At 48.2% G+C, this 21,651-nt stretch overlaps 1 protein-coding gene and 2 long non-coding RNA genes across 5 annotated transcripts in view; 2 read left to right on the forward strand and 1 right to left on the reverse strand.

Annotated features, from left to right (window-relative positions):
- LOC106505184 (uncharacterized) overlaps nt 1-17,099 on the reverse strand; it is a 68,986-nt gene extending 51,887 nt beyond the window's left edge. The window contains exons 1-4 of the long non-coding RNA XR_001299339.3: nt 16,923-17,099; nt 16,280-16,356; nt 12,378-15,761; nt 11,968-12,046 (exon numbers count right to left, since the gene is read on the reverse strand). This is a non-coding gene — a long non-coding RNA (uncharacterized LOC106505184). The remainder of the gene's footprint in view (nt 1-11,967; nt 12,047-12,377; nt 15,762-16,279; nt 16,357-16,922) is intronic.
- Nucleotides 752-10,904, forward strand: LOC110255704 (uncharacterized). The gene is made up of 3 exons (XR_014818076.1): nt 752-817; nt 8,105-8,694; nt 9,192-10,904. It is a non-coding gene; the product is annotated as an uncharacterized LOC110255704 (long non-coding RNA).
- Nucleotides 13,183-21,345, forward strand: LOC110255703 (uncharacterized). Of its 3 annotated transcripts, none has more exons than XM_084980437.1 (3): nt 15,683-15,906; nt 18,198-18,250; nt 18,861-21,345. In XM_084980437.1, the coding sequence occupies exons 1-3, from the start codon at nt 15,794-15,796 to the stop codon at nt 19,253-19,255; spliced, it is 561 nt and encodes a 186-aa protein (XP_084836563.1). In that variant the 5' UTR covers nt 15,683-15,793; the 3' UTR covers nt 19,256-21,345. The 3 variants fall into 3 exon arrangements, 1 of the variants encoding a protein (XP_084836563.1); XR_014818074.1 differs by lacking the exon at nt 15,683-15,906 and adding an exon at nt 17,239-17,448 and having other exon boundaries at nt 18,861-19,682; XR_014818075.1 differs by lacking the exon at nt 18,198-18,250 and having other exon boundaries at nt 13,183-16,282; nt 18,861-19,682.
- Nucleotides 21,346-21,651: the final 306 nt, after the last annotated feature.

Consider the following 21,651-nt stretch of genomic DNA (forward strand, 5'->3'; position numbering starts at 1 on the left):
ATGTGCCCTCAAGCAAATGATCCATTCTCTCTGAACCCCTACACACTCATCCACATTGAGAGAGATGTAGCTATGGCTGAGCCCTTGGTTCACCACTTTTGCTTCCCAGGCTGGACCTCCCCATCCTTCTCAGTGGTCATGCCCATGCTGCTGGATCCCCTTGGTGCCCTGTGTCCATCTGGAAGCACAGAGGCCAGGCCTGACCACACAGAATCACAGACTTCAGGGCAGTAACTGCATGCATTAATGCCCCCAGCCCAAACACAGCCATCTAGGGACAAACCAAATGTTGACTAGTTTCTGATGTTGGTGAAGGGTGTAGTCATTTATTACTTATTTATCAATCAGCCACTATGGGTAAGGACCTTCCCTATGACTCCAAAGGCCCAGAAAGAGGATCTCAGCTGCTGACTACAGTTTTCTGAAGACCGATGCTGCATGCTAATGCCACAACCTAAATAGAGCCTGGGTGGGGTGGTTAAAAAAGATGTAAGTGATGCTCTTAGATATGAAAGCCCCACTAGTTTGGCTCCAGAGACTTTCTAAGATGTATGGCATCACCATTCAACACGAGCTATTTCCCACCAGCCTGGGCCTTTTGGGTTCCCCCACGGAGAATCCTACATCTTCATTTCTGTCTATGACTTATACACCTTTCAGTACCCTAGTTTCCTTCTCAGTTGACCTGATAATTAAAGGGAAAAACACTTGTAACAGTTAAAGAATATCAACCTGCTGATTCTGTCACGTCAGAATTGCAGGTGTCCTGAGCACAGACCATGGAATCTCAAGTGGTGAGAACAGATGTCCGTTCGAGGTAAGTGCAATGGTGGATTCGCTCAGTCCCTCGGCCTACCTCCTCCCCACTCCCCAGAAATTTCTCAGAATTCACTTCCCAGGCTTGTCCCCCAGTCCCTGCCCTTCCCTGAGTGCTACTGCTAAAGGCAGCAGGTGCCTCGTTAGGACAGATCCCTGGCACTTTTTCTCATTGGTGGGAAAAGTCAGAGAGAGCCCCGGAGAAGGCTCAACCCCCTCTTTGCTGTCCTACAGCCTGCCTGGCGATTTCCATTCCTGGAAAGCACAGCACATGTTCTGTGGGGACAAGTTCCTCCTTGTTCCCCATATGGCCCCGAGCTGGGGACAGTCATCAGTGGCCTTTCCTTAAGTCATGGGCGCACACACTCACACTTGACTTTCTTTTTTGTGCAGAGTTAAATCGACTATTGTTCCCCACCATCTGGACCCTGCTAACTGGCAAATCACAGAACAGGCAAAATTTCTATTTTCAGTTTCTTATTTAGGGAAAAAAAAAAAAAACCCAAAAAACATAGGAGACCATTGTAATCAAGTGTAGTTTCTTTTTGAAAACAGAAACTGTTCTTTCTGCTTCCAACCCTCCCTCATCGATGCCGACTCCATGGCTGAATCAAGGTGACCTCTGTCCTGCTTCATCCTATAGAAATTAGCTGGTTCCCTTACAACAGAAGCTCTGCACTTGATGGGGCATTTCAGGTTCTAAGATGGGCCGTTCTAAGAAATGAGGAACTGAATAGAGACTTACAGAAAAAGCTAGTGTTTGGCTTCCCGAAGGGAGACAGCTTTCACAGTAGAGGGTTTGAATCACAGAGAAGGCTGGTAATAAAAAACGGGGGAGTCTGCAGGAAGGAGTCTTGGAAGGTTTTGAAGGTAAATTCCAATTAGAAGATAAAAGAAAAAGAAACCTATTGCTAAAACAGGGCTGTGATGCTATTTGCAGCTGGGAACATGATTAGAATGCAGAGGTGATAATAAAACACAAGTGGGGAAGGGGAAACTTTAAAGAACGGAACGAATAAAGAGGTAAGGTAAAATATTTTCAATCGTGTTTAATGAGCTTGAGAGAGAACAAGCCAAAAAGCAGAACTGAAAAGCGCCGAGAGAAAATTTGAAAAGAACTTAAATACACCTCTTCTCTATAATGAGGTGGGGGATGGGAGGACCCGTCTCAACAAAGGGTGGCGGGTGGCGGGGAGGGACAGTCAAGGTGCCGTTGTCCGGTGGGGTGGGGGGGGTAGGGGTGGGCGACGGCGCCCCGCCCCGTCCCGGGGGGAGGGGCACAGGGAGGGGTGAGCAGCGGGGGTGGGGGGGCTCCCGGGGGCTCCCCCTCTCGCCTGGTCTCCCCGGCCCTCCCTGCTGTAGCTGCTTTTCTGCCTGATTATATACAAAAAGCCTCAAGTCATTTTTAGCCACAGCCTCCCTGCATCCTGACTCAGGTCGCTGTGCGCTGAGCTGTGGCTGGGGGACCAGTGAGCAGATTAACATCCTGACATGCCGGTTGATTGATCACCTACTGGGGTCGGTACTTGATCACACCCCGCGGGCAGCGGATGCCACTTCATCTTCAAGGTCAATGTGTTTTGTGTCACCAGCCAGATTGTAAGCCCTGTGAGGACACGAGCTACAGTCTCTCCATCTTTGCTTTTCCCACTGCCCCCAACCTACTTTGCCATGAAAGTAGAAAGCAATCCTGAAAAACATGCCTGATGGAGAACTTAGTCTCATAGCTGTCAGCGTGTCTAAGCGGTCTTCAGGCAAAAGACCCTCCAGATGTGGTGGCCAGATCCAAGAATTCTGCCCTCCCCAGACTGATTCTGTCTTATGGGTCAAGGAACTTGAGAACCCTCCACACAGCTCTGAGCTCCCATTTTGGCATCTACTCAGCATTTGAGTTGTTGCTGTTTTCCTGAGTGAGAGGAACCCACAGGCTGCCCTGTTTTACTTCCTTCTCATTGCATGTGGTCAGTTGTGCCTCTGAATGATGGAGTCACACTGCAGAGGAGCGGACGGGGGAAGGTGGGAGCCATCACCAGACGGGGTGCCCTGGATTCACGTCTGAACCTGGACTCCTAGCAGATGAGTTTTCCCACGCTCGGGAGTCAACAGGGATTTTTCATTTAGCAGTTTAGATAATAAGTGTGCTGGGAAGAGCCAATTCTGTTCTGGTTAAACTCCATAGAAACATGCTGGATGATGTATGCAATGTTCAGACACATCTTCCTCTGCAACTGGCAGTTTCTCTTCATCATGTCCAGGATCAGTGCTTTCAACAATCGCTGTTTCGCTCCAGGTCTGCATCTTGGTCTTGGCCCTGAATATTTTGTTCTTGGATTTTTGCTTTCCTAACTCTTGAGTCTCATGCAGCCTTTCTTGCTTTTCATATGAGGGTGTCTCAAGTGCATTATTAGCTCAGTGCCCCTTCAAGTTGGTACTCGACATGCCAGCATTGCTACCGACACCGCCCCTGTGGGTGCCAATGTCATCCTTGTCCCAGTCCTATCTCTGCCCGACTCTGCCATCTTGTTTCTGAATCATAGCACAGACTTGGGAAATTGCTGGAGAGAAACTGAACAATTTCTATACAATTCCTATACAGTTTTGTCAAAGTCAAAGGACCCCGAGACCTGCTGTCTTCTTCTAGAAGGAGACAAATTCTGTGCACTGCAATCAAAGAGCACTCCCGGCAAAGGGAGAAGACTCCAGCGGTTTGCTCCTAATCATGGCTTTGAATTCCCAGAGGACCCATTCAACTTTAGGGGAGATCTGCTGACTTTCCAAAACACCCGTCATGGTGATTTGGCTCCCAGAGAAAAAAAGCCTTCTTTCTGAGAATTCTAGAATTTTCTTCAGCTTGGCATGTGTTCTAAGTCAATGGAGATGTCATGTAGAAGTGAAGCAACCTCATACTCATTCCCTTAGAAGAGTATTTTTCAGGGTTGAGTTTCTCTGAACCACCACCGCAGATGCTATTCCAGTAGCAGAAGGAATGGTTTGTGCTGGTGTCTGTGGAGATGACAGCGGAGGGAGTTCGGGCTCTGAGCTTGTTCTGCATTCTACCTTCCCGTGCCTTTGGGACCTTCCCGTCCTCAGTGTCCCTTATCTGTAGTAGGAAACTCATTGAGATGATGCTTTGAAGTGTATGTTCAATAACTATACCAATTACTTGGAGACCAATCAATACCTTCCTAGGAGAGCCTTTCCTGAAGAAGGACTTGGTTTTAATGAGCAATTTAATCAATGGGAAATATTTCATACACACGGGATTTCACAAATTCCCGGATTATTGAATGACATAGGATAAATTGATGGAGTTGGAAGGAGAAACACAAGGAGGTAATGCAGCCTTGCTGGTAGTTGGTAAAGCACAATCTCCACAGTCCATTGGAAGTAGGAAGTAGGGTCCTCGGAGCTCAGCATCATGTATCCGGGAGGTTTTTAAAATTCCCAGGAAGGTCGAGAGAAGGGGATGGCTATTAATGTAGCTGACCCCAGGCGACCCGGAGCCCAGGAAGTTTAACGCAGCCTTCCAGATGGATCAGGCCAGAAGGTCATTTTTTAAAAAAGAGTATAAGATGCATGAATGTGGGAACTGGTTAGGAAAGCATGTGGTCTTTGCCATTCTCAATTCTGAAAAACGAGTAGAAGAGTTGGGTCGATTTATTGAGGGTTGCACGTTTCAGAAGTTAGACCAGATTCTGCATCTGGAAACTCACAGCAAAGATCCAGGAGGTAAGAGAAAAAAGTCAGGAAGAAAGGTGGCGTCATCCCCTGGGTTTGGGTGCAGGCTATTGCGTCAGTGTTAGGATCTACTCTCCCCTTAGTTTTCTTTCCAGTTTTCTTCCATGAGTCTTCCTACAAGTTTGGGGTTGGGACATACCCTTTCCAAGGGACCAACAGTCCCAGGTGCCTACTTTGCACCACGTGCCTCCTCTGTATCCTCTCAGTTGATCTTCCCTGCAACCTTGTGAGGAAGAGAGGAGACCATTCATTTCATAGAGGAGGAATCTGAGGCTCAGAGATGGTAAGCAGTTGGTTTAAAGTCACACAGCTCAGACATGGTAGGCTGAAATTCAAACACAGCTCTATGTACCAGAATACAATGCCTATACACTTTGCTCTACTTAGTCTCAGATCTCAGAGGAGGAAAGGGGAACAATATTTGTCAGAGGAACCCATTTGTCCAAAAAGCATCTAAGAATGTGTTTTATTGCACTCATTTCTAAAGCCTGGTCTGTTCACAGAGGGTTCTAATCAGTTACCTGATTACTACCTTCCCTTCATGGAGCATAATTAGAGGAGCTCTTCTAAAACACCTGAAATGGGAGTTTCCATTGTGGCTCAGCAGGTTAAGACCCTGACTAGTATCCATGAGGATGCAGGTTCAATCCCTGGCCTCACTCAGTGGGTTAAGGATCCAGCATTGCCTCAAGCTACAGTGTAGGTCGCAGATGCGGCTCAGATCTGGTGTTGCTGTGGCTGAGGCGTAGCCTGGCAGCTGTAGCTCTGATTTGACCCCTAGTCTGAGAACTTCCATATGCCACAGGTGCGGCTGTAAAAAACAAAAAAACCAAAAAACCAAAAAAAAAAAAAACCCACCCCCAATGTAGGTATCTTTAGGGATGGGAACTTGAAATGGCTTGTGGTTACCAGTGAGCACAGTAAATAACAAACTGAAGTTCATTAGTAGAGAGGAGAGAGAGAAAGCTTCTGAAACAAAACGTTTGAGAGCTGGGAAGGTCTAGGAAGGCAGGCTAACTCGTTCCCTTGAGGATTTCATCCAGCTCCAACACAGTCAATTGCAGAGAGGTTTCAGATCTGTGTGCATGTACACTTTTGAACAAGTTCAGTTGGTTTATTTGCAGAAAGATGCTCCAATCTACAAATGGGGCAATTTCCATTTGAGTCGGAAACAGTTATATAGAAATTACCATAATTGAGTCCATTCACTCTATAGGCAGAACCTATCCATCTCAAATTAAGTGCTCAAGTTTCTTCTCTATTTTATTTCTATATTTAGTTTATTTCCTTCCAAAGATGTGTAACCAAATATAAAGAGGGAAAGAAAGAAAGATATTTCTCTTCTATGTGCATTTTATCGACACAGTCTCAGCTCGAGACTCCTTGGGGAAAGCCTTTCAAGACAGGCAGAATGATGTCCTTCCTGCCACAACATAATTTTCCAGCTGCCAGGGGAAAACTACATATTGTGCCCTAAAAAACAACCAAGAGAGAACAGATAATAATCACTCCCCAAGGACACCTGCTGCAGCTTCCCTCAGCAAGGCCTGTAGAAACGGTCCTGAAGTTACACTTCGCTCTGTATTTTAACAGACACACGACGGATTCCTGTCCTTACTGGAATGACTGCCCTGCTTTTTTGCAGGTGAGTCTCCGTCTTAAACTACAGCCCAAGTGTCTAAGGCACGGGAACAGCCAGAGTGGGGCAGATCACATGTGGGCCGGAGGTTCATCTGAGTGCATAGAAAAGTCTGGAGAGGGGTTCGAATTTCCTTCTTGGTTCTCCTCCCAAGATATTCTCATAAGTGCAAAAATCCTGTGATGGCCACAGCAATATGTGTGAAAACCACACGTTTTGATGCAATACAACTCTATACAATGCTTATCCGGAAGCTTATAAAAAATATACGCCACTTTCTTAGAAGCATCTGATTGAAAGCCAAGGGTAGCCTGGAAAGGCCTCTCTGGCTTTCCCCAGTACTCAGGATGCTGTGTGACCCAATGCTGTGTAAGAACGCAAATTCCGCTTTTTTTTCCCCTTTTGTTTTTGCAAGAAGCACACAGGCCAACAACCTCAGGCCTTCTGCAAACTGGCACAGGGGCCCCACCCCCTCCGGCCTCTGTAGTGATGGACACCTGGGGGGGGGCTCATAACTGGGTTGTGGCAGCCCCGCCCCAAGTCTTCCACCCTCCCTGCAAGGTTCTTCTAAAACCGGTGGTTTGCACTATTTTTATCAAAGGCAAATAGAAATTGTTAATTTCCTCAGGATATACATCCTTTCAGAAAAGAAAAAAAAAATCTCAATTTGACAGAAAAAGGAAATAGATAAAGAGAGTCGGTTGAGAGCCCTCTTCATTTCCATGTGACCAGCTTTCCTCCCACTGTAGCGCCAGGAGATGGTCCACTCAAAACAGGTCCTGCCCGGGGTTGGTTCAGCTCTTGCCCCACAGCTTTGATCCCGGCAGATAAGCAGCCGACCATTTCCAAACCTGCCAAGGATGGAGATGGCTCAGCCTCCCGGGCACCTGGCTCCGGTGTTTACCAGCCCTCACTGTCAGGGGATGCTTCCCAGGAGACGCCAGCCCCGGAGGCACAATTTGCCTCGGCGGTGCCCGCCCATCGCCCGTGCGTCCAGGTCCTTCACAGACTTGATGGCTCAGGGTCCATCGTTCCTCATGCTACCCTTTTCTAGACAGAAAATAGAAAATGGCCTGCCTTAATCCTTCCTTTGGGGTCCTAGTTGCCGGCCACCTGCCGCATTTCCTCCTGGTCTTCTTCCCGAGGCCGCCCTGATGGGGAGACCGGCCTGGGGTACCCCGGGCTCTTTCAGATTTATATTTCAGGTCCAGAAATCGCTCGGTTAACTCAGGGTCACTGTGGAAGTTTTTGACTAGTTCCTAAAATAGTCCTGGGGAAAAATAGTTCTCAATTTTGTGTATTTATGGGAAATTAACTGAAAATTCCCCCTCACAGAATGCGTTAAACGGGTGGTCTGAATCATCTATTTTCTGCTCTAAATTATGGCTGGGCCAAAAAAAAAAAAAAAAAAAAAAAAGAAGTAATATCCATTTTTGCCGGTGGACAATGGATGGACCCAGAGACAATCATACGAAGCGAAGTAAGTCAGAGAAAGGCAAATATCATCTCATATCACTTCTTTGTGGAATCTAAAAAAAATGATATGGATGAATTTATTCACAAAACAGACACAGACTCAGAAAAAACAATCTTACGGTTACCAGAGGGGAAGAGGGCGAAGGATACATTAGGAGCACGGGGTTAACAGAGACACACAACTATATATAAAATACACAAGGAGGACCTACTGCATAACACAGGGAACTGTATTCAATACCTTGTAATAACCTAAAATGGGAGAGACTCTGAAGAATAATAAATGTATAAACAGTGTATATATGGGTATGTATATACACCAAGTATGTATGTATAACTGAATCACTTTGCTGTAAACCTGAAACTAACATAACATTGTAAGTCAACTCTACTTCAATTAAAAAACTGAAAAAAATTGTGGCTGGGTTTTTACAGGTCAAGAATAATTCTGGAAGAATTACCGTCAAATAAAAAAATCATCAGTGGCTTCATATCTTGTTCTGGTGCTATTAATGTAAGAGACATAATTTATTATCCTGAAATGCTGAAATTTGATCTAAATGGGTCCCTAGATGGATGGATGAGTCAAATCAAAGAGGAGGAAAGAAACCAAACAGTTGCTGAACAGTCTTGGAAAGTTCCATGGAACGGTTTGTGTTTTTCATTAATCACCAGTTACAGGGGTCGCCCACATACATGGCAGTTCTGGAGATATGCTGGCTCCCTTGCCCAGATCTGAAACACACCAGGGGGTGCCTGACTCGGAAGTTTATATTCTACGAAATGTGCTTCTGCATAGACTGAACAACTGCTTGGCACCCACTTTTCACATGTGGGGTATAAATTACTGCCCTGCCAAAGACATCCTTTAGGCATAATGGCAGTTTCGGCTCTTGCCTGGGTCCTCCCACTCTAGACATGCACTGGCGAGACTTCTGCAGATTTTCCAAGCATCTTAAACGAAGGAAATTCCAGCTCACCATGTGAAATCCTCTTGAAGAGACAAGGAAATATGGCCCAAGCTGGTGAGTTATTCTGATAAATAGATTGAAAATTCAGAAAAAAAAAAAATCAGAAGGATCACAGTGGTAAAGAAAAGTGGCAATTGATTCATAAGGCAGAGGGCACTCAAAATATTCCTTCTGGGGGTTTAATTTATGTGTGACAGCGCATAGGTGGTTGACGCACTGTTTTAAAAAATAAATGCTGGTTATTATTGTAGAATATTTACTTCCATGGAATAGAAAATGTAAGATGTTATCTAATTAAATTTCATAAATGAGTTCTGGTTAGTGGGGAGCTGGTCAGACAGGTTATCACCACTTATAAATGATAAAAGTGAAAGAAATGTAAGAATCTCTCTAAGGTCACAGATGAGTCAGTGGTGGGGTGATTAATTCACACCTACACAGGAGTGAGGAACCAGGAGCCTGTTCCTCTCCTGAAATATAATATCCAGAAGCCTTCTTACAGACCAAAGCCTTCTGAGGGTTTTCTGATGTCCTTTGTTCCCCACTGCTAGGTGCTGAAATTATTCATCGAAGAAGATAAAATTACAGGCTGTAAGGGCTGAAGAAATCTTGGTGAGAGTTTACACAACTTCTCCCTTTCTGTGGATGAGGCAAATTAGGCCTCGGCAAGATGAACAGAAATCAGGCTTTAATTTGTGACTCTGGCATGAGTCTGCCAGCTCCCCCACTCCTGCAACTGAAAGCAATAATGAACTTGATTTCATTCACAGAGGCACAAAATAAAGTCCCTTTAGGCTGCGATGGCCCTGTTCATACTCAGCAAATGCTGGTGCCTATGTGGGGGCTGCCTGTTCACCAGCTGTACTTAAGGTACCGCGTGTATCTTCCGGCAAATCAGAAATAGTCTGTGTTATATGTGGGGGCAGATTTCACCTACTAGCATAAAACACTATCATAAATTTCCAATTCACCCCCCTCCACAGCCCGGAGACATTCCATTCTGCATGTCGCAGGCAACTGCTCGCAAGAAACATGCACCATGTGAAAAAGTAATTACTGCCTTGCCCAAGGAATGAAACCGATTCTACCAGCATGTCTAAGCTTTTACAGATAACAAGAGAGCAACGCCTTGGCTTACTAAGAGTGCTGCAGTCTTTTTTTTTTTTTTTTTTAACCTTTTGAAAATTCATCCTTGTCTAATGATTAAGTATGGAAAAAAGTGAGTTAAGTACCGCCTGACAGTTTGCTCAATAGACGCTCTGTAATATCACCTCTCCTGGTCTTCTTTGATAGAGAACCAGCCAGCTGTATCGACGGCCTCTCTCCCCTCTTTAATAAGTTGTAAATTGAGCAACATAATTCTTCCCATGTCCAAGGCTAGTCAGCCCAAATGCTGTGTTCAGAAACTGGCTGGCTGTATGTTATAACCTGTCTGTCATCACTTTCTTTCATTATAGTTCCGTGGTTGCTCTGGGGAGACTTGACCCATTCACCAGCGATTCACTTAATTCGGGTACATGCTACGTGTCATTGTGTGTGCGCCAGACGGCAATGCCACATTCCCCGACTGTCCTGAGATGATCACTGAGCCTGTGAAAGGATCGGTTTGGGGCTGTGCCCAGGCTCCTTCGACAAGCTCTCTCTTTGCGCAGTTGATGAGATTGATCAAATCTATCAGTGTTTGGCCCTTGTGCTGTTAGTTCCCAGAGATGGCTTATCCCTGAGTTTTGCAGTTTAGCCTCCTTGTCCTTGCGAATACATCTGAAAGGAACGCTGCTAAGTCCAGCGAAAGAAAAGTCTTTCCAGTGGCTTATCTGCTATGAAAGCTGTTCTGAAATAAAACGGAGAACCTCTTAAAGAGAGGCTGCTTGGTCATGGTACTGGTCTAAAGAGAACAATTTCCACGCCAACCTGAAGGTTGAAATATATCCCAAAACCCCTTCAGAAGCTAAGATTTGTTGAAACTGTACTCGTTTCGTTCAATGTAGGGGAACCGAGGGAAGCCTAATAATATACATGGAAGGTTTTTGTTTTATGATCTTTATTATTAGTTTTACTCGAAACAGTAAAAATGTTCTATCTTGGTTTTGTTGTTGACAGCATCATATGGTTTTGTCTGTCTGTTTCTTTGGAGGGGGTGGGGGTTGTCCACCCCTGCTGCATGCAGAAGTTTCTGGGGCCACAGCAATGACAACGACCAACCCTTAGTCCCCCTAACCAAACAGGGAACTCCAGAATAAAGGTTTTTCTTTGGAACACGAAAAGGACCAGTTCAGTTTGAATGGCATGTGGCAAGTTATCTTAATCTGGGACACACATCACAGATCCGTAAGGACAGCCCAAGCCTGGTTCAGCCTTTCCGTAAGAAGGAGGTACCGCTCTTTAAGCCCAGGGAAAGGTAAGATGCACCAGATTCACAGATTATCGCCCCCATCACTTATGAGCAGCCCTTTTCTCGGGCCAGCGAAAAACAGGTAACCACCGCGCCTTCAGGTTGAGATTGGTAAACAACTCAAGCATCAGCCTGTAGACACCTGTGGGCTCCCAGCTGAAGTCAACTGTGCAGGGAGGAAGGACACAGAGGAAATACAGTTTCATTTCCCAGTAACTCCCCTGACTCAAATTAAGGTGGGAGCCGAGGAGAACATCTGTAAAAACAGCAGCCTGCAAACTTGGGAGGGACGGAGCCAGGCCCCCCTTCACCGCACTTTGAGCCCCAAAACACCTTCTAGCTGTTATACCATACAGCCTCAGGGATGTATCATGGCTCTAGAATTTTTAGACAATCTCTGCACAGGACAAAGAACCACAGCTGTGCCGAATCACACCCATTTCATAAAGCCGAGTGACATCTACCAGCCTGAACACAAAAACCCTGGCAACTGCGTGGAAAGAAAAAAACCCAAACGGTCATTCTCAGAGAACCATCACTGAGTGACTTGACCACTGTCTGTCTTCCGTATCATTACAGGACAACTCTGAGCTTGTCAAAGGCTCTTAGAATATTACCACTGAGATTTTTCTCTGAGTCTTCACAAATACAGTGATTAATAAAGCAATTTCAAAGGACTAGAATCTTGGGCTGTGATTTGCATGCCTGTCAATTTTGATTAACACCAAACAACCAAAATGATTTCTATGTGGGCATGTGGTCGCGGAGAAAGTGGTGGGGGCACCGCTGAGCTTCAAGAGAAGACCTGAGATGTGAGCGCTTTCCTGTGTTTGTGCGGTCCTGATGGCGGGCACGTCGACCTGAGGGCGGAGCCCCTCCTCATTCTGTGCCTCAGTTTCCTGATACGTCAGATGGAGCAGCCACAGGGGCCTTACCTTTCTTTGGAGGCTTGCACGGTGGTCGTAATTAATTATCCTCTGCCTTCTTGCCCGTGGCTTGTCAGAAAGTCAGCTACTGTAAGAGAAGCGAGCGTCTGAGCATCCGAGGGGATTGATTACCCAGCGTCCTTTCATGCACAGCACTCCAGGCACCGCAGCCCTCCCTGGGTCCACCTGCAGAATGTCGCCCATCCACGGAGCCATGGCCAGCCCCACGGAGCGAGCCCACCAAATGGAAACATTCGGAGGGTTTTGACTCTCAAGGATCTTACAGAAAATAGAGCCAGAAGCTCCATCTGGCACTCCATTTGCTAAATGTCCCATGGATATCAAATACCGGGAAATGGGGCTGTTGAAAATCCCAGAGAATAGGACTTCCGCTCAGCAGCTTTCTAACGGACACGCACCACCCTCTGTGAGGCTGGAGCCCTCCGCCGCGTGGTCCAGTCCCGGGGATCACACTCCAGCTCCCAGGCCTCGGCTCGTGAGGGACTCAGACGCCCAGCTCAGCCTGACGGCTTCAGCGGCGTGTTGATAACCGAGCGCCGATAGAGGGCGGTGTTGCACGGCTGCAAAAGCCCGCGCTCCGCTCGGCCGCCTCACAAGGCCACCAAAGCACTTACCTCCGGCCTTCCTGCAACTCCAGCATCAGCTTATTAACGAACAGGAGCAATCAAAACAATTACCCCACGAAACAGATGGCTTCTGGTCAAAGCTCATTATTGCTACATCACCACTTTGATGGTGGAAAGGGTTGATACAGTAATTCATCGTTATTCCTCACCAGAACTTTTCTGCAGAAGGCCACGTCTATTAGGTCGCATTTCTCAGAAGACAGATCCAGAGGAGCTAACGGCATGGTCTGAGCCGCTCAGCCCAGAACCAGACAGAGCTGGAAAGAACACTTGGGGTTTCTGCACGATTCTGGGGGAGCTCTTAACATGCTGCTTTGCTGTCTTGATATGAAAACCACCCACAGCCTTCCTTTGCTCTTGATGAAGTGGGGTGGTTGGCTGACTGGGCCAGGCACTGGGACTTCAGGGATGGGACCCCCTTCCCCCACCTTCCCCCAACTGCCATTTATCTTAAGTTGATAACTGATGACCCAACCAGCTCATTAAGCCCATTCTGCGGCTTAACCTCAAGGAAGGAAGGTGTTAGAGGAGGATGGAAACAGACACATAAAATTAAGCCCAACAGTGAAACGGATTCAAACGTTTAGGGGTATCAGAGTCTCAGCCTTCGCTGTTTCCTCCCTGCTCTTGGAAAACTGAGAACAGCTTGCAGAGCTTGGGAGCTGTCAGAGCTTGCTCTCACACTCTCCCGAGTCGACCTCTGACTCCCGAAGAATCTCATTTTTGCATCCCACATTCTGAAGGCATTGAATCACCGTTTGGCTAAGCGCATATCGGCTTTGGTGTCACCTACATACACAGTCTTGCTGCTTTATTTGAGGCCTGGTGACACATTCTCTTATGTAATGTGCTGGCAGTCGAGTAACACTGAGAGCTTCCCCATTATGTATGAGGTGTCATCTCTGAAGTGGAGACTATTTCTTGCAAAATGGCACTGATAAATTGATAAGTGGAATCAGCTGACAAACAGCGCTATAACAACGCAGGCTTCCTCTCACTGCCAATTTATCTCGAAAACACTGTTAGGCAAAAGAAGGTTTTCTGGCCTAAGTAGGTGCCGTTATGTATTTCGGAATGACAGATGAAAATAAGGATTTGCAGTCACACCTGCTAGTAAATGTGCTCTTATCACTTGTCGTCATGTGGTCAAGTCAACTGTAAGGGTCAGGCCTGGATGCTGGCACACCAGGCGGCAGAGGATCTGGTTTGGGGCTGTGAAAATTTTCTCTCCCGGATGGCAACTCTGTCTGGCACCTCTTTCAACCACCCAGAAAAGACTGTTGGCCCCCAGATAGTCAAGTGTTACTTTCGCTCTTACTAAGCGCGGTGCCAGTCTTGGGGCAGTCGGAAAGGGTGGAGGAAAGCAGGGTGCTTTGATGGCTCTGGCCTGGTCTAAAGCGACACACCCAAGACTGAAGGGTTTGTACCCACATCCTTCCCGCTGCACCTGGGTCGTTGGTGGCAATCATCTTTGCAAGGTCTCTTGGATGCCCTGCCAACTAAAACTCAGCGGGATCTTGCTATAAACGGGCCATTTGCTTCATCTTTTGTCTGCGGAGGCGGAATGGAGGGACCCCTGGAAAAGCATTTGGCCCAAGGTCTGAGTAAGTTTCTCTGATCGAAAATGGTACCGTGTATCCAGGTGCCTTGGCTGCAACCAACTGTTTCATCTCAAGACATCATCAAACATCAGACACAAAAGAACTCTAAAGGCTAATGTCGTCCAACCGCTCAGCTTACTTTAGGCACCGAGGTTCAGGGAAGTGCAAAGACTTGCCCCTGGGTTGAGGTGGTGAGGAAGAGCCTCTCTTTGTAGAGCCAGAAATTCAAGGGTCACTCCTCCTGTTGCCCTGGAACAGAACCTGAGACTGGTTTTACTCTTTGTTACCTTTGGAGCTGTTGAGACGATGACACAACTGAACACGCCTCTTTCAGGGGGCCTCAGCATTGATCGACATGCCAATTCTGGACTCCTGGCCAACCCTCCAGCAGGGCTTCAGAATCAGGTCTCAGGCGCCCATCTTTGAGGAACACCATGGGTACAGATGTCATCTTTGTTGTCTCACAGTGGCCTCCCATGAGATCTCTTCCAGCTTCGGCTCAGCCAGTGATGGGTGTGATCCTGAGGATATTGCTTCACTAAGTAGGAACAAAGGTCAGCTTCATCGCCTTCCACTCCATCTCCACCCCTCCTCTCTTCTGATCACCAGCACATCCCTCCTCCCTACTCAGAATGCAGACAGACACAGCCTGTCCAGCTGTCTGCCTTATTAAGGCCACCAGAAGATCTGACCTTGAGAGTGGGACCCTGACTCTACGGAGCGTGGGCCATTATGTCCTGACTTGGTGTGTTCTATTGCTAGCATAGGGTTAGATAGCAAAGACTTGCATTCAAGTGCCTTGTTGATGAAGATGTGACATGGTACCCATGAAATCCTGGGGATTCTCTACAGTCCAACACTTGACCTTGGCCGCATAATAGAACACATTGCCAAGTAGCATTTAAAGACAAATGCATGTACATTTTTGTAGGCCACCCCAGTGGAACTCAATATATTCTGCTTTCTGATTCGGACCACAACAAGTTCTCTACCGTTTTCCTAGAACTAGAAAAATTAAAGTCAATGACAGCAATGAGAAGGATCATTCACTATCTAGTTTCTGTTGTGCCTACAATTTGAGTTATTTATATTTAAAATTACACACTTCAAAATAGTTCAACACTGTCCACTTTATGAAGACCCAGAATTTCTTTTTTTAAAATGTTCTGATTTTGTTTATTGAAAAGACAAAATTGTAATCAAGGAAAATTGAAGCGACAATAATTTGCTATTCAAACACGTCAGCTGACGGTATTCCTTTCCGTTTCCTTTCTGTCCTTATTTCTTGACTTGCAATTCAAGGAGGTTTGTTTCCTAGTCTCAGCTCAGCTGTGAACAAGCATGATCCTGAGCCAGGAGCGTAACTTTATTAAGGAGGAATATAGAACTGCTCCTCTCGTTCGTGTCAAGGGAGTAGTTATGGGAATTGGAGGACCACACAGGTGAAAATGGTTTGCATGCTCTCACGTGACTTCCAGGCCAAAAGGATTGTTGTTTGATCAAAGTCTCTCATTTCACGATGGTGTGCTCCATCTCTTTAAAAAGCTCTTGGCATCTGTTTTTAGGGGATGACAAATACAAGGTAAAATGAAGAAAGATAAAAGAATCTGCAAAGATTTCAGAGTATTTGACCCAAAGAGGAAAAAGCTGAAAAGCTTCTTACTCAATACTTTCCAGGATGTGAAGGCCTGTGATAAAGTGTGAGTGGGAACCAGCTGTTCCCCGTCTCTTCCGAGGTCAAATAAAGAAGTTATGGGCTTCATTTTGAAGAGGGCATTTAAGTTTTCTTAAGATTGACTTCCTGACGGTGGGGACGTTTTTTTTTTTTTAACCAACTGAAAAGAGCTAGCACAGCACAAGCCTCCTGCCTTGTATTTTGAAGACTGTTATGTTTGTCTGTTGTCATGCCCCAAATACCCCAAAAGTTCCTGATATGCAACAAGCGAGCACAATTTTAGAATGCTCCTGGATTCTGGGGGTTGGGTTTCCGGAGAGGGCACAGAACAGTTTGTTTCTGCTCTGCAGTGGCTGGGGCCTCAGTGGAGAAGATTCAGAAGGCTGGGAGGAACTCACCAGGTGGGGCTGGACTCCTCTGTAGGTTGCTTTATCACATGTCTAAGGTCCAGAGCCACGCTGAGCGTCTGTCTCCGCTGGGGTGAGGGGTTCCCGGTGGTCAGTGCCCTGGTTTCCCCAACATGGCAGCCTCAGGGTGGCTGGACAGCCTACACGGGGCTCCCAGCCCCCAGAAGACATGCAAAAGCTGAGTGACCTCTTATGACTCAGCTTTGAAATCACTCGTGTCACTTCTGCCCAACTAAAGTGGTGGAAGGACAGAAGTATTCAAGGAGAGGGACCACCAGTGGAGGACTGTCTGAGAACTTGGCAGCCAGTATGAAAACCACCACAAAGAACTGACCTGAGTTCATGTATTCATTCAACCAACCTGCATTTTTTTTCTTTTTATGGCTGCACCTGTGGCATATGGAAGTTCCCAGGCCGGGGGTCGAATCAGAGCTGCAGCTGCTGGCCTATGCCACAGCCACAGCAAGGCCAGATCCTCAACCCACTGAGCAAGGCCAAGGATTGAACCTGCATTCTCACAGAGACAACGTTAGGTTCTTAACCCACTGAGCCACACGGGAACTCCAGCCAACCAGCATTTCTTAAGCACAGGTCCCAGGCTCTGGGCTGGGAGAACTAAGGACTCAGCTCATACCTGCCTGCCTGGGGAAGTCCCTGGGCTGGGGATGGTGCAGAAGGAAGCAACGTCCAGGCGATACACTTGGGGACGGACCCTGTGAAGCCCACTCCGGTTTTCTGCCCCTGAGAGCCTCCTCTCTGGGACTGAATGCTCTAGGGGAAAATTCCCTGTACTTCTGAACCCAATGAAGTTACAAGGCGTTTTTCAATTTGTTTTTATTTCCACTCTTTGGCTTGTGCTTGCTGGATTGCGGGCACAGGGATTCCTAATCTTTGGCAATGAGTCCCATTCTAAACGTAAACACGTGGAGAAAGTGCCAGCCTGGCCCAGCAGAACGCATCCCAAGGCAGGAACATGCTGACACGGGTTGGGCAAAGGCAGCTGCTTTAAACAACACTGTTTGCTCAGACCTTTCCCGGAGGACCCAGAGGTTTCACATGGGGGAGACACACAGCCGATGCCTCTCTTGGGGGCGGCCCGGGGAAGGGTGGGCGGCTCCATTGCCGTTGGGAAGAAATCTGCACAGCAAACGAGAGCTTTGGTGAGCTTTCAGGGCCCTCTCCCAGATCAGCCGTAGTGACTTCTCATTCTCTCTCTGATGTTCCCCAGCCTTCACAGGGCAGAGAAAACAATGGAGCCACCGCAAACCAAACTCTCGCAGCCACCACTTGAAATAATTTCATGACTGAGATGGGCCCCACTGACTCAGAATCAGATTTCGATTTGTTCTGTCTCTCCCCCATTCTGCCTTCTTGGTGCAGGAGAGGCTGGATGAGCCCAATTCCTTCTCCAGCCCAATGGCAGGGCTTCTGGTTTTTGCTTTCCTGGGTTGGGCTGGAGGAGGTAAGACTCCACTGTTGGTGATGACGGTGTCTGTCCAGAGTATCACTTAGCCCCAAACCGCTCCCTCTGGCTGGGCAAGATGTCCCCCACTAAGTAACGTGCCATGACCACAGTTTTGCAGCACGGTTGCCGCTGGAAGGTTCGGGAAAAGTCCAGTGTCCCCTGGTTACATGGATTAACTCATGAACAACAGCAGCCATAATAACATTTATTGAGCACATAGTGTGTGCCTGGCTGATGTCTTTTCTTGCAACGTCTCATAAAATCCCTGCTGCAGGAGTGACAACTTCATGAATGGGACACTACTGTTATCCTTGTTTCATAGATGAGGATGCTGGGGCTCACGAGGTTAAACAGCTCACACAGGTACCCTGTACATGTTTTCAGAGCCAGGATGTGAACCCAAGTCTGTCTGGCTCTAAACTCTTGTTTGTAACCATTGCACAGCCATTTCCCACCTGGCAAGGAGCAGGACTCTGGGAGTTTGGGAAACCTGACAGGTATGTTTTGATAGTGTGGGCTGGGGGACGAGAAAGGGTATGGGGCGCTTCCTTAGGGAGAATACTCAGGAAACTAAGAAAGATGCGAAGCTGGGGTGAAGGGAATGCTAAACACATCATCCTTTCAGGATTATTGAGCACTTACTAGGTACAGAGAATCACCTGAGCTGGGTGTGGGCTTAGCCTGGTTAAACCACTGCCTGCCCCCACCTGCCAGCTCAGAGCCAATGGTGGAAGCAGAAAGGGGCTGCCAGGCTGCCAGGCTGCCAGTCCACCCACATTAAATTCTTGTTATTCCCTGGCTTTTAGCCCTCAGCGTTTCCCTGGCATCTGCCAGAGACGTCCCTGTTGTCAATGGCTGGGCCCGGCCCATGTCAAATGGAACTGACAGCAGTTAGAACCACAGTGATAGCTCAGGTTTGCTGGGCAGGTACTGAGTGCCGGGCACTGTTTTAAGATCCTTTCGTTTATTACGCACAGCCCTGTTTAACCCTCTGGGGGGGTGGCTACCGTGGTTACCCAGGGATTGAGGTACTGGAGGGTTCAGTGACCGTCTGCGCTCTGGATCTTTCCTTCGGTCCGTGGGATGAGCATCTCTCCCCATTTTCAGCCCTGTCTTCCACCCCAAGGACAGCGAGTGAGTTTGGAGGAATCGCCGATGTCAGCAGGCGTGTACAGGGGCCAGCAGATGTCACTTGCAAGAGGCAAGAGGAAAAGCTCTCATCAGCCTCAAGGACAGCGACACGGGTGCCTTCTCCTCTAGAAGACCTACGCTCCCCTGGGTCCCCCCAGCTGCTTAGACCTCGGGGCTCCACAGTGGATCTCCCAGAACAGCCACACCCCAGTGGGCCTGGTTCGGCCCCTGAAGGCGCAGGAGATGCCTGTAATGTTTGTGTGTGGCAGGTGGAAGAAACAAGAAGGAAAAGCAGGGCCCCAGAGCCCCGGGGGCGGGGGTGGGGGCAGCGATCTCCCACAGGGTGGCCTGGAGCCCAGGAGAGGCCCTGATGGGAGGGGCAAAAGCTTGGCTGGGACCCAGTGGACGTGGAGCAGCTGGGTCCTCTGAACGCTGTCACCCGGGACTTGTCCCTGATGGACGGGAAGCACTTCCTCAAGCGAGCGCTTAGTGCTGACCCAGAGAATCGATGGGCGGGGGCCTCGGAGGTGCCAGAGGAACCATGAATATTTTATACTGTGGAATCCAGTGGGGAAGGCAACGTGCTTTCTTTTTCAAATGGAAGTGGTGGAGACTCGATTTCATTTAAGATTAATAGGTGTGCTGCCCGGTCATCAGAGCTTGGAGACAAAGCACAACGAAAAGCCAAGATGCTGAGGCACCGAAATGGAGCGGGGACATCTGGGGACAGAGTGGGGCGACTGGATGTAATCCCCGCAGGCCTCGAGGGATGCTGCTCTGAGGACGCCTCTGCCTTCATATTCTTTTCTGGAGAATGTGGAGAAGCTGGGACGTTATTTTCAAAGCACTGGGAGAGGAGCTCCAGTCCTGGCTCAGCGGAAATGAATCTGACGAGTGTCTCTGAGCACCCAGGTTCGACTCGCTCAGCGGGTTAAGGATCCGGCGTTGCTGTGAGCTGTGGTGTAAGTCACAGATGTGGCTCAGATCTGGCGTTGCTGTGGCTGTGGTGTAGGCCAGCAGCTGTAGTTCCGATTTGACCCCTAGCCTGGGAACCTCCATATGCCGCCAGTGTGGCCCTAAAAAGACAAAAAAAAAAAAAAAAAAAGGCACTGGCAAGATTCCAGTCATGCTGATGAAGTTACTTGTGTGATGTGACTGATGACACTCTAGGAGGCTGTGCATCCTGGTGAGTTCGGCTGGAGCCAGAAAACCAGGGCTGAAGTGTGCAAGCTGGTGGGGGAGGAAGCGGGCACGGTGGCCCTCAGCCGGGCCATCCTGCCTGCCTCCTTCCAGAGCACTGAGCATCCAGGCTGTTTGCACAGATCGGCAGGGCAGTTACCTGGCTCTTCCTTTGGGAACTTCCTTTCATGCTTAACAGCTTCTAAAGGCAAACGAAGGCAGTTTTCCAGGCCATTGCCTTCGCTTGCTCTGTTTCCAAAACTGTGTCCCTGCCTCCACTTCCTGCTCGTTTCTCTGAAAGGAGAGTGTGACGGTGCTTCCTTTAGCAATTGCCCTCTTTCTCCTTTTGAGATCTGACACATCCTTAGGAAGTCTGTTGGGAATTTACAGTCAGGGCAAGAGGCGGATCGGCGCGTCCTGGGTGAAAGGGAGGCGGGTGGGGTGTGGTGACCGCTGGGCCTTCTCCTGCACACCAGGCGGGCGTCCAAGAAACACCCCCATTCTCTTCACCCTTTCTTCCCACGAACCATCCACAAATCTGTGTTGGCGGAGCCAGCGTGTCAGTCCTGCCCTGGGCGGTGCGAGGAATAGCAGAAAAGCTCATGTTTCCTGCCTGCCAGGCACATGCTGGCTTCCCATTGTGTCTCTGGCCCTCGTTGTGGGGAGCTGGGCTGTTGGGATGGCCCCTTGCAGCTCAAGAGAGAAGATGCATCTATCAGGTGACCTTGTCCTCAGGGGAGCATGGCCTATGTGGGAGACACCGAAGATAAATAATTAGCAAACAAAGCAAGACGGAAGATGTCCTTCCAAGGTCCCTCGGTGCCACGATGTGTCCCGGAGGACCGTCCCTGTTGCAACCACTCAAATTTCGAACCTCTGCCTTCTCATCTGCAGAAGTGACTCTGTGACCCCAAAGGGTGGGGGCAGTGTGATGCCAGGGGCTCTGCTGCTTCTGGTGTTTCATGTCACCTGCAGGTCCTGGACGTCACCTCGTCACCTGTGAGGACTCTGCCATCAGTGCTGCCAGCCACATGTGGCCATAAGCTCAGGACAAGGCTGCCCTTTCCTGCAGGTTCGGTCAGCGCAGAAAACCTTCAGCATCCGTCATTCAACAAAGAAACAAACACTGGCCTCTTCCTCCAGAAACCACACTCAATCCTGGGAAGTTAGGGACACGTGGGTTGGGCTGTCCAAAACAAGGCTGCCTGCCAGCTGCCTTGTCTTGTTTCTTTTTAAAAAAAAAAAAAAAAAAAATTAAATTATTAAAAGTTACTAAATTAAATTAAGTAAATTTTTTTAGGGCTGCACCTGCAGCATATGGAAGTTCCCAGGCTAGGGGGTCAAACTGGAGCTGCAGCACCAGCCTACACCACAGCCACAGCAACATAGGATTCGAGCCACATCTGTGACAGCTCATGGCAACGCCAGATCCCCAACCCACTGAGCAAGGCCAGGGATCCAACCTGCATCTTCATGGATACTAGTCAGGTTCTTAACCTGCTGAGCCAAAATGGGAACTCTCTGTACTATGGTTTTTAAAACATGCTTCCAGTTTATGGCTTCAGCTTCTGGGAATCACGGTGTCCCC

Source organism: Sus scrofa, chromosome 10, assembly GCF_054392235.1.
Source record: "Sus scrofa isolate SSC_HxYL_T2T_F1_AM1 chromosome 10, Sscrofa_HxYL_maternal_Yorkshire_Landrace_v2.0, whole genome shotgun sequence".
NCBI classification, from domain to species: Eukaryota; Metazoa; Chordata; class Mammalia; order Artiodactyla; family Suidae; genus Sus; species Sus scrofa.